Source organism: Artemia sp. Qi Xiang Cuo, chromosome 5 (assembly GCF_049724085.1).
Source record: "Artemia sp. Qi Xiang Cuo chromosome 5, ASM4972408v1, whole genome shotgun sequence".
NCBI lineage: Eukaryota > Metazoa > Arthropoda > Branchiopoda > Anostraca > Artemiidae > Artemia > Artemia sp. Qi Xiang Cuo.
The window spans coordinates 2,761,593-2,774,838 of record NC_142798.1 but is presented as its reverse complement, the minus strand read 5'-3'; the positions used below and the strand labels follow the sequence as shown (position 1 = coordinate 2,774,838).

Here is a 13,246-nt window from a genome sequence, read left to right as displayed (position 1 = left end):
TCTGTGCTTTCAATGTGAAACCCGTAAGGGTATTTAGATCACAAGGATTTATAACATTGGATTGACTAGCTGACCAATCAGGATACAGATAGAGTAAAAGGTAAGGTGGAAAAGACTCACAACTCCTTGTGACTTTCCCAAAGTTTTTTTTTGTGTATTTATGCCATTATTGCTTCTACTATGAAGAATTTTGTGTTGGACTGTTCCCACGGATATTTGTGAAATCACCAAATCCGATTGTTCAATTCAAAGACCTTATATTAGACTTCGAGGTTTAGAGAAACTAGATGCAGAAAGTTGAACAATTTAGATTTCTCAGTACACCGTAAACATCAATGATGAAAATGTTGCATGAAGAATAAGACGCATGAAAATTGCTTTAAAAAGTGTAGGTTGATGCATAGCAATATAAAGTCTTTGTTTTAGTCACAAAGGACTTTATATCCCATGCATACTAAATGAAAAAGCTTCTACTTTGCTTCAAGATTGAAGCCTATACCTCATTCTTTTTTAGGACGTCTGTGGGAACGGCCCTGAACTTCTAGCTTTTAGTTTTTTCTCATTATCTTTCCGTTAAACAACACTATGAATTCTTCACCTCGACCTCCTAGTGATAAATTCTTATTATTTATCTGTTAAAAAAATGTAAAATATTTATTAATGTTTTTTTTTGGTTCCCTGCCTTGCGTTTATACAAACAATAAGCGTTTAAGTTTCTTGTTCTTTTTCTTTGTGGTAAATTTGAAGAGTGATACTTTCGACTCTCTTAACCTTTATTCTGATTATCTAAGAAAGTTAGACTTACCGTTTTAAACAAGAATCACTTTGCGACTGGAAATCGGTAATCAAAGCCCCTATGGTTTAGTTCTATCCCCCCTCGCTCTCTATTTATCTTTCTCCTTCTCTCTTCGCTGGATAATTTTGATTTAATGTACTTAATTCGGGTATTCGTAAAGTGCAATTTCAAAAAATTTGGCGGCTGGTTCTACACCAGGGTGCCATCTATTAAGGTTTACTTATTAAAGGTTTAATTAATAATTCAATCATTATTAAGGTTTATGAAAGTTATTCGGCTTAAATTGGTGTTCTTAAATTAATGACTGAATTAAAGTTAATGATTAAAGTTGTCAAGGTTTATCAGAACCAAGTTTTTCGCGTCAGTTCCAAGTTTCTAATATTTTACATTATCGCTAACATAAAGTCACATTTTCTAATGAAAAGCTCATTGTAGTCTTTTTATCTTGTGTCTGCAAATTTTGTCATTTCGCTAGAAAGACAATCGAAAAAAGTGTTACAAACGTGTCTATAAAATAATAATATTCTCCATTTCAAAGAAAAAGAATGAAGCTAAAAGTAGGATTATGGAATTGTAACGGGTAGAAAACCCCAAGTGCTTCATGGCAAACGTACTTCACTTCAGTAGGAAATAATTTAACAAACAATTGGTAAAACTTAAATTTCAAAATATGAGTGCAACCCTCTCCTTTTGTATAGTTTGCCTAGACTTGCTCAATATAAGATAAATAATTAACATTTTGCAATTGTTTGCCTCACTGTCAACACCAATGTTTGTTCAATAAAATTCTAAGTGTAAGATAGTCTCTAAGAATAACCCACGCGAAAATCCACAGGGTTGTATTTTTCTCGTTGCTTTCAGCGTAAGAAAAAAGTGCAGTCCCACGACTCTGACGAACCAGCACTCAGAAATAATTTCTGATTACGCCACTACTTATGAAACGTATTTTACTGACAAAATATCTTAAGATTAAAGTATCCTGTAAATAAAATAGAAAAACAAAATTCCCGGCTGAGCTCAGCTCTCCATTAGCTAGACTAAAGCATTGTCTATCGTGCAATTTTGTAAATAAAATATCTTAAACCCCATCGATCGGTTAAAAAAATTGCAAATTTTTTAGCAAAATTTTGAGCGTACTACCAGCGCCACATTTAGAGTGCGTAACCCTTATTTAAAAATAATACTTTTTAGTTGCTTACAAATTTCATGCTATATACATATTATTTTGCTTTCTATGTGCAACCTAAAATTATCCTCTGTTTTAGGCGACGATTACTCCATCATTGAAAGTAAGTGTGTGACTTTCAATTGAAAGCTTCCTTTGCATGTTTTTCTGTTTCTAGTTTCCTTCAAGACATGCATGAATTGTGATTCTTTAATAGTATTCTCTACATTTTTTTCACCAAGAATATAATTAAGCATAACTCACTCTAATTTACAATGGGATGTGTTTTTTTTTAGATTTATAACGACCTCACAAGCATGCTTGTCACTGATGTGCAAAGAAAATGAACCTCAAATCGTCAATACTTAAGAAAAAAATTACCAAGCATATACTTGAGCATAATTCACTCTAAAAAACCAACAAAGAGAAAAATCTCAGTAAAAAAAAAGACAAAAAAAAAACAAAAAAAAAACAACTAACGAGACTGCGGCCAGTGGAGAGAAAATAAACCAAAAATGTAAAACAACGCGGATATTTCGCCTGTATCCGAACAAGGTGTCTTCAGCACGAAAGAAACACAAGAGGAACAAGATAAAAAAAAACAAGCTAAAACTAAAAAACCAATAAAACCACCACCACCAAAAAAAAAAATATATGTTTATATTACATTTGGCGCAAACTGATCTACGTAGGGAAAAAATGCTATTACAGAGTTACTTAAGTGAGAACACCAGAGTAACTGAGTAACACCAGTAATATCCGCGTTGTTTTACATTTTTGGTTTATTTTCTCTCCACTGGCAGCAGTATTTTTTTTTTTTTTTTGTTGTTTTTTTTTTTCACTGAGATTTTTCTCTTTGTTGGTTTTTTGTCATGGCTGGCCTGTTCGGCTAAACATCTTTTAATTCACTCTAATTTACTGTGGAATATGTTTTTTTTAGATTTATAACGACCTCACAAGCATGCTTGTCACTGATGTGCAAAGAAAATGAATCTCAAATCGTCAATACTTAAAAAAAAAAAATTACCAAGCAAGTACTTGAGCATAATTCACTCTAAAAAACCAACAAAGAGAAAAATCTCATTGAAAAAAAAAAAACAAACAAAAAAAAAACAAAAAAAAAACAACTAACGAGACTGCGGCCAGTGGAGAGAAAATAAACCAAAAATGTAAAACAATCTGGATATTTCGCCTGTATCCGAACAAGGTGTCTTCAGCACGAAAGAAACACAAGAGGAACAAGATAAAAAAAAACAAGGTAAAACTAAAAAACCAATAAAACCACCACCACCAAAAAAAAAAATATATATATATACAATTGGCGCAAACTGATCTACATAGGGAAAAGATGCTATTACAGATTTACTTCAGTGAGAACACCAGAGTAACTGAGTAACACCAGAAAAATCCGCGCTGTTTTACATTTTTGGTTTCTTTTCTCTCCACTGGCCGCAGTCTCGTTTGTTGTTTTTTTGTTGTTTTTTTTTCACTGAGATTTTTCTCTTTGTTGTTTTTTTTCTCATGGCTGGCCTGTTCGGCTTAAGATCTTTTAATTCACTCTAATTTACTGTGGGATATGTTTTTTACTAGATTTATGACGACCTCACACTTATGCGTGTCACTGATGTGCAAAGAAAATGAACCTCAAATCATCCAAACTTTTTATATTTTTTTCACCAAGAGTTTACTTGAGAACAATTTACTTTAATTTACTATGGGATACGTTTTTTTCTAGATTTATGACGACCTTACACTCATACTTGTCACTAATGTGCAAAGAAAATCAACCTCGAATCGTCAAAACTTTTTATATTTTTTTCACCAAGAATATACTTGAGCACAATTCACTCTTATTTACTACGGGGTACGTTTTTTTTCTAGATTTATGACGACCTCACACTCATTCTTGTCACTAATGTGCAAAGAAAATCGACCTCATATCGTCAAAACTTTTTATATTTTTTTAACCAAGAATATATTTGAGCACAATTCACTCTAATTTACTACGGGATACGTTTTTTTTCTAGATTTATGACGACCTCACACTCATGCTTGTCGCTAATGTGCAAAGAAAATCAACCTCAAATCGTCAAAACTTTTTATATTTTTTTCACCAAGAATATACTTGAGCATAATTCACTCATTTTTTTATGGGATCTGTTTTTTTAGATTTATGACGACTTCACACTCACGCTTGTCACTAATGTGAGAAGAAAGTGAACCTCGAATTGTCAAAACTTACCAGACTAGATAAAAATCACTAGACAGGCAAAAATACTAGAAATATAATAAACCTAAATCTTTACTTACTAAAATCACATGAAAATTTTCTTATGGTTTGGTCGCTCAAACTCACAAAAAAACTTCTGGCTTTTTGATATTTTAATAGCATCAATATATCTGCTATTTTGTGCTGAAAAGCTAAAATTTTTACCATACTATGGTTAACACATTATCGCTGATGATTTAAGCATCCTCGAAGAATGTGAGAAAAATGAATGAACCTTTAGAGGTTTTGCGAGTTCAGGTTTGAAAATAAATGTTAAGAAGACTAAGTCGCTATGGCAAGGAATAAGTGGAGATGAAAAGGCGACATTGGGTAACGAAAAGATTGATCGAGTGGACAGCTTTAGTTGCCAAACAGTTCATGGTAACATACAGTAAGTAAGGAGCGACCCGGCTCAATAGTAAGCAAAACTCATAAAATCAGAATTTTGATATCGATTTTTGTATCAAAAGGATTAACTTATAATGCTGATTTAAAATATATAAGATTCCGTAAGTTTAGTTTTACCCATCAATAGCTACGAGTCTGAGAAAATTTGTCTGATTTTTGAAAAAAAGAGGAAAGACCCCCTAGAAGTAATATAATTTTAATGCCAATCACACCATCAAATTCAGCGTATCAAAGAACCCTACTATAGTGGTTTCAGGCTCCCATCTGCAAAAATGTGGAATTTCGTAATTTGTAATTTGGATGCGTGTTTATTTGTGTTTTTTTTCCCAGCGATGATTGTATCGACCCAGTGGGCCTAGAACTTCAGTATAGGGCTCATTCTAACGGCAATAAAAAGTTCTAGTGTTCCTTTTAAGTGACCAAAAAGATTGGAGAGCGACTAGGCCCCCTCTCACGCCCTTTTTTTCCCGAAATCGACCGATCAAAATTTTGAGATGGCTATTTTGTTCAGCATAGTTGAAAGGCCCAATAACTATGTCTTTGGAGATAAGATGACCTTTCACAGCTCCTGGGGAAAGGTTTGTATATTATCAAATTTGCCCATTGTTTACGTATAATATTTGTTATTGGGAAGTATGCGTAGGCCTATATTTTTCGGGTGGGGAGGGGAGGACGAATTTTCCGCTCGGGGGATTTTGCACGGGAAAAATTTTCCATTGATAGGGAGGCTTCCCGGGGGGGGGGGGATATTTCAGGGAAAATTTTACACTGGGAGAATTTGACGGAATTCCTATACGAAATTTCTTTATATGGCTTGCTTTCTCTTTACCGATTCAGTTTTACGCGTAGAGATGTTAAGGATAATTGTCTGGGGTAAATTTTTGCCAGGACTGAATTGTCCAGAGAATATTTCCGTGGAGAGGGGGATTTTTCTGTGTATATTCTGGCGTTATTTAAAAAAACGATTTGAAATTAAATAAAAAAAAGTTTTTTCAACTGAAAGTAAAGAGTAACATTTAAACTTGAAACGAACAAAAGTTAATGCGTATATGAGGGGGGTTGCCTCCTCCTCAACACCTAACTCTTTACGCTAAAGTTTAAATTTTGTTCCAATTCCTTAAAAGTGACTGCTGAAACACAAGGGTAATTGGAACAATAAGTAACTTTTTTTAAGTGCCGAAAAACTTTAGCATGAAGAGTGAGGTGTTGACGAGGGAGCAACCCCCATCATATACATAATAATTGTGTTCTTTTTAAGCTTTAATGTTGCTTTTAAATTTCAGTTGAAAAAACTTGTTTCTTTATTTAATTATTAGTAAGGACGGTGGGAACAGTGAATATGTTATAAGTAGAACAACCAAGGCTCAGGGTGTTTTTTTCACAGTTGAAAAAGTTTGGAAGAATAGGAAGATAATTCTGTGGACTAAGATTAGAATGTTTGAAGCTACAGTGATGACAGCGGTCAAACATGGCTCTGAAGCATGGCGTTCCGAAAAACGGACGGAGATTTGCTACATGATTTTTCAGAGAAAATGCCTACGGATTGTTTTAGGTACCCGGCTGACTGACCGTATTTCAAACAGTAGGCTGTGCGAGAGTATGGTACAATCCCGCTTTCTAAGGCTATACTGAGAGAAAGGTTTAGGGGGCTGGGGCACGTTCTGTGGAGGAAGGATGACAGATTGCCGAAGATTTATCTTTTCGGCCAACCGTCTAGGGCTAAACGGAAAGCAGGTCATCCGCGGTTGGGGCGGTAGGATATTGTGAAAAAAGATTTAAGGGAAATGGGAAATTCCTGGGTGAGTATAAAGAGGGAGGTTTTTAATAGATTATGATGGAGGAGAAGCGTGCGCAGCTGTGTAGAGCCGTCAAAAAGATATATAAGCAATGGCGGTTCTGGCCTTTCTCGCGCCCAGGGCAAAATTTTAATTAGCCCCCCCCCCCCCTCTCCCACAAAATTTTCAGGCTAAATTTTTGCAAAAATTTTATTTATTAATAAAATTATATTCAATCTATTAATTGATTAGTAATTTTTTATTTAACCCTTATTATTTAACTATCATTATTTAATTTTTTTTTAAATAATATTTATTTTAATAATCAACTAATAATCTATAATTATTTTAATTTATTAACTGTGCCCTCTACTTTATCTTAATGAAAATAAAATTTATGCAATTACGAAATGATTATAACCGTTAAATCATGTATTGGAAATTTTGCGCCCCTAAAATGTTTTCCCCCAGGGCAAGTGCTCCCAATGTCCTCGCTAAAGCTGCCTCTGTATATATAGCGTCCCAGTTTCAGAGGCCATAATGTTGCCTGGACACAATCATGCCTAAGCATATATACAGTCCATGCAAAATAAACATTATTTGTGTGGAATATAAATGCAATGCTGTCGATGGTTAAAAAGTTGTGTACAGTCACCCTCCAGCTACTGGAAAGGGAGGTCATTGTTTTTTTTGTTCAGAAGAGGATATCTATACCCTCAGAATTTGTATTATATAGGCCACATATCCCACCGTCCTCTGATGTTTTCTTCGAATCATTATAATGGAGACATTTATCCCCATTATGGCTTTATTTGGAACATGGTCTTTTACACGAAATGTTGATTTCTAACTCAGTCGCAGCTTACAGCTTGATGCAAAAATATTTTCATTGTGAAAGAAACAATCACAGTCAAACCGCTCGCTAGCCCGTAGACGGAAGCAGAGAGTGCAATAGTTATCTCCGTCTTTCTGTGTTGGTATCTGTTCAGCTAGAATGTATGTTCAGGCAACTTTTAGCGTGAGGTCACAATATTTCTTCGTAGGTTGTGAACTCAATCTCCGAAATACAAGACCTGTCCAATGTGGAGCTGTTTTCTGTAAAAAGAAGATACGAAATTAAAGTCAATTTTATAATCCAGAATTTCGAACAAAAACCTATTTCAGGCTATTCACCTTAAATTAAGCTGAATAACCTCTTCCTGCCTGTGTCGTCTGTTATGGCCTGTCTCCCCATTGTAGTATAATATTTTGGGCATGGATTTAGAATACATTAAAGGCTTGGGATTGCTTGTTTAACACATCAACCCTTGGTGACAGAAGAGCATCGTAAAGCGTGGAAAACTATGTTGTGACAACGGTGAGCCCGGTACTGCATATGGCCTCCATTCAACAGAAGGTTCCGCAGACATCTATTTGTCCGGTTCTAAGCCGGCCTAAGCGGTTTATATAGATCTGAGAAGAAGTATTGATCCATGACGTGCACTGGTGGAATCCATTGAATTTCTTCTGATGATGATGTTTTTAATGATTTAAATAATATGGAAATTACAAGATGGAATGTTACAACGCTAAAAATTGAGCTTTTTAGTGAGGAATTCAGACATTTTAAGCTGGACCTGTTAAGAGTTTCAGGAATACATCTTCCAAGAACACAAAACATGAAATTAAGGGATGTAGAATTTATTTATTTAGGTAGGAAGCACTGAATAGATGGGCAGGGAGTAGGGCTCATCATGAATAAAGAAACTTCCAGGTCTTGCTTGAATTGTATTTGCTCATTTTAAGACTAAAAAAAGGTCAAGGTATCATTCATACCCCTATAGAACCGACTGACGGATATATTAGATACTCATAGAATTTTAAACTGAGATACAAAAACAAATAGACATGACGCAAGGTGTGAATTTGGTAAATTTTGTTTTGGAATTTTAATGTCCAGGCTGGTAGAAAGAAAAATAACAGGTATGCTACCCTAAATTAACTTGGTCCAGGGAAGAAAAGTAGGAATGGTTATAGACTGCTGCAATTTCATATGCATTATAATCTTGTTATAACCAAATTCTGTATTTGGTTATAAAATGGTCTTTAAGTTTAACCTGGTACCCTCATGATGGTAAGACTGCCAACTTTATTGACTATGCTATTGTAAATTGAATACTGGCAGGATTGATACACGACACTAGGTAATGGGAGTGCTGTTATTGATGTTAAAAGTAAAGATAAGTCTGGGAATAAATGAAGGTGAAAAGGTCATACTGGAATCCAAGAATATTGATCAAGTGGATATCTTCACTTACCTGGGTTGTAGAGTTAGTAAAGATTGTGGATACATTAGGGTGTAAAAAATTTAATAGCTAAGTCCCAGGCTGTTTTCACAGCTGAATAAGTTTCGGAAGAACCTTTTGGAAGCCGTTTCTTGCACGTCAAGTAGGTTATCTAATGCAAATATGGACATTTTCTAAATTTCTGAAAAAAACTGGTTAAAAATACAAATGAGAAAAGAAAAACCTATTTATAGGTTCTTGTTGCAATGAAATCTGCATGAGCTTATAAAGAGGGGCTAAACATTCACTTAAAGTTGGCCGATTTTCTAAGAGATTAAATAAAGAAAACAAGTTTTTTCAACAGAAAGTAAGGAGGAACATTAAAACCTAAAACGAACAGAAATTATTACGTATATGAGGGGGTTCACCCCTAGTCAATACGTCACTCTTTACGCTAAAGTTTGAATTGTGTTCCAATTCTATATGAATGACCTCTGAATCACAAGGTCGTTTAATTAGAATAAATAGCTCTTTTGAAATACTAAAAAAACTTTAGCGTAAAGAGTGAGGTATTGACTAGGGGGTGAAACCCCTCATATACTTAATAATTTCTATTTGTTTTAAGTTTTAATGTTGCTCCTTGCTTTCAGTTGAAAAAAACTTTTTTTTTAATTCAATTTCTGATCGTTTTTTTAGTAATGCTGGGAAATCCGGCACCCCTCCATAGAAATTTCCCTTCCCCCACAAAACTTCGTCCATGGAAAGATCCTCCAACGTAACCCTTTCTCTCGACCTCCCCCACCAGAAACCCCCCTTTCCTGAAAACGTGTGTATTCTTCCCAATAACCAATACTATATGTAAAGAATGGGCGAAGTTCATAACTTGCAACCCTTCCCCTGGGGACAGTCAGGGATTGTTTTTCGACTATAGATTTTTCGACTATGCTGAACAAAATGGCTATCTCAAAATTTTGATCAGCTGACTTTAGGAAAAAATGAGCGTGGGAGGGGGCCTAGCTACCCTCATTTTTCTCTCACTTAAAAAGGGCACTAGGACTTTTAATTTTCCGTTCGAATGAGCCATCTTGCGATATTCTAGTGCCACTAGGTCGCTACGATCTTCCCTGGAAAAAAAATAAATAAACACAAATCCGTGATCTTTCTTCTTGCAAAAAAATATAGAATTCCACATTTTTTCATATAGGAGCTTAAAACCTCTGGAGTAGGATTCTCTGATACGTTGAATCTAATGGTTTGATTTTCATTAAGAGTTTATGAATTTTAGGGGGTATTTTCCACTTTTTGGAAAATGAGGCAAATTTTCTTAGGACTAAACTTGATGAAACTTAAATATTTGAAATCAACATAAAAATTTGATTGTTTTAATGTATCTATTTTTATCAAAATTCCGATTTTTAGAGTTTTGGTTACTATTGAACCGGGTCGCTCCTTACTTACAGTTCGTTACCGCGAACTGTTTGATTACATCTTCAAATTCAAAATATGTAAAATCCCCATAGAAGAGGTTTTGATCCACTATTCATAAAAGTGGGAACTTTCGCATTATTCCCGAAATGGGTGGTAAAAATGAGGTTTTTTTGCTTTTTCTTACTAAGCGGGATCGTGTCGAATTGGTGAATAGAGAATATCAAGAGATTGAAAAGAAAGCAAAATAAAAATTAAAAAAAAAAAAAAAATGTATCGCGAAATTTATCACGAATTAGAATTAGACCTAAATCTAATCGAGCGATAATTTTAAGTTGGCATTTGTAACATTAAGTGACATTTGCTTAGACTAAGTTTGTAATATGATCACTTAGGGATAACACCTCCCCTATTATTACACACAAGGAAAATGTTAATAATGCCTTCTTGTAAAACCTATAAAAAAAGGAGTAAACTAAAGCGCGATAAGTAAAGTTTTGATGAGTTGGGCCTCCCCTACAATTCTTGGATATCACTTAATATGATATTAAAACCAAGCTAAACAAACCTGGTTGTTAAATATAAGTAAAGAGCAGCATCAAAACCTAAAACGAAAAGACATGACCGTATACACAATGGGGTTTCCGCTTTACTACTACTACTACTGCTACTACAAACTCACTTCAGCACCAAGCCGCCTGAGGCCAATACAGCTACGCACGCTCCTCCTCCATCCCAATCTTTCCAATCCATTGCCTTTACATCTTTCTTTATGAGTTCCTTCAACCCCAGATGAGGACGACCTGCTTTCCGTTTAGCCCTAGACGGTTGGCCGAAAAGGACAATCTTCGGAAATCTGTCATCCTTCATCCGCACAACGTGCCCTAGCCATCTCAATCTTTCTTTCATTATAGTCCTAGAGAGCGGTTTCCGCTCACCCTCCTCAATATCTTACTCGTTGACACCACAAATTTGCCTGCAACAACGACAGAAGCATAAACCAGTAAACTAAATAGGTAATCGCCAAGGAATTGTGTTTTGGAGTCAAAAGTTAATTTGGTTAAAGTTCCTTACTTGTTTTGCACGGGTCTTCGTTTGATCAAATCTCAGGTACCGATATTCAAGATGCCGATGATAAGATCAGATGGATTTTATTTTCAACTAATAATTACATCATACTCAACTGGCACTTACCACATTTTTTAAATAACATTATCAACCAAACGTAGAAATGGTAAGAACGTGTGACGTTTTGTTAAGCGACTATTGTGGCTTGAGCAGCGTCACACAACCTTTCATCATAAACCAAACTCATTCACTCTTCCTATTCTTTTCTTACTATTAGATAGTATGTATATATGAAGAACACTTTGTTTCTGCTTATTCACTCTTCCTATTCTTTTCTTACTATTAGATAGTATGTATATATGAAGGAACCTTTGTTTCTGCTCATTCACTCTTCCTATTCTTTTCTTACTATTAGATAGTATGTATATCTGAAGGAACCTTTGTTTCTGCTCATTCACTCTTCCTATTCTTTTCTTACTATTAGATAGTATGTATATATGAAGGAACCTTTGTTTCTGCTCATTCACTCTTCCTATTCTTTTCTTACTATTAGATGTTTTTTTTTGCTGCCGAATCTTTGTTTTTGCTGCCGAATCTTGAATTGACTATAGTAAATTTTTGATATGAAAACCGAGAAAACAGAGGTCCAGGGTCCCAATATTGCAGTAATCCCAGTGTTAAGTAATCCCTTAGTCCCAGTAATCCAATAATCCCATTGTCTCAGTAGTCCCATAGTAAGCCTAGTGTTGCAGCTGGTCCATCGACGAGTAAGAGGATAGCGACGTTTTAGTGTTGGCCATGTTTGGTTGTGTTAGATTGTTTAGTTTGTCCTTAGAAGTCCTTCTATAATTGGGCGGTAGTTAGTGTCCAAGAGATATTTGGTTACAGACAATAGTAGACTTATGTAAAAGAAATTGTGGGCTCTGAATATTTCTCAACGCAAGCTATTAATATTAATGGCGACTCTTTGAGTTCTCTTGCACACCTTGCTAACAGCTTAAAAGCTCAAAACACTGTCTCAAAGACAGAAGAGTCTATTTATACTTTTGTATTTCTTTCCAATTTACCTTATTGATAGTGAAAAACAATATCATGCTTTCATCCCGAATTGCTTTTTAACAGCAACCTTGTTGAAATTTCAAAAGAATGTTGTGTCTTAGTGTATTATTGTGTCTCACTTGACCTTTCACACTATCAACGTCGATTAGATTCATTTAATTTGCAGTAGAAAAAATTAGCATTAGTTCTTTGCCATAGGCAATTTTCTGTTCAGTCCTGTCATCTCACTGGACATATCCAGCACACGACTTGTTGCTGAGTATTACGGCCCAATTTGAACCCTGGAACTGGATTTAAAAGAATGCAGAAGGGTAGATCTGCCATCAATGACTTTTCTTTCTCCCATTCACCTCTTTTTACGATTGTTCACCTTCTTTTGACATGACGAGCCCCTCGGTATGTATTTCCAACCAATTAGCTGCAGGAGGAGATTTCTAGGACAGTTTATCAGCAATAACTTTCCTTGGCACAGTGCAACCGAATAGAGCAGTCTCCCTAGGGGGCAATTCCATCTAAGCCATCTCTTCATTACTTCAAACAAAATTTTCACGCTAATCCTTTTTAACGCATGCTTTATAGAGGGATTTTTGAATAGACTGTCTAAACATAATCTCAAGGACATTGACATAAATCATAACAAACTAATCACTGCAAATATTTAATTTAAATTCATGCCGCAACATTAATTTTTTGTTTTAGGCGAATCCCAAATTGAAGAGGGCCAAAACCTTACTCTCTAGAGCACTAACCAAACGAAAGATGAACTCTGGATGGCCACATAATCGTCAAAAATAATAATTATAATTTAAAGCCTAAAAAATGTTTCGGCTATTTTTCTCTGCTTTTTAATTGAAGGTTTAGGTAGAAAAAAGTGTACCAAGTTTCCCTTTTATTGTATTGTGTTCATGTCTTCTTAGCATTTTATTTAGAGTTGTATTTCCCATTCACGATTCTATTCACTCTACACTTCCACTTTAGAGCATTTTTGTTTGCTTCTAACAGCTTTGTACTTTTTCA

The 13,246-nt window shown here is 35.0% G+C and overlaps 1 protein-coding gene across 34 annotated transcripts in view; it reads left to right on the top strand.

Moving 5' to 3' along the window:
* Positions 1 to 13,246, top strand: part of slo (calcium-activated potassium channel slo) — a 382,388-nt gene that overhangs the window by 299,204 nt on the left and 69,938 nt on the right. For 26 of the 34 annotated variants that reach the window (XM_089089291.1, XM_089089290.1, XM_089089284.1 and 23 more), the window contains one exon: positions 2,062 to 2,085. The exons of the other annotated variants lie outside the window; for them this stretch is intronic. In XM_089089291.1, the coding sequence (XP_088945417.1) occupies positions 2,062 to 2,085 (24 nt within the window). The remainder of the gene's footprint in view (positions 1 to 2,061; positions 2,086 to 13,246) is intronic. 34 annotated transcript variants of the gene reach the window in all.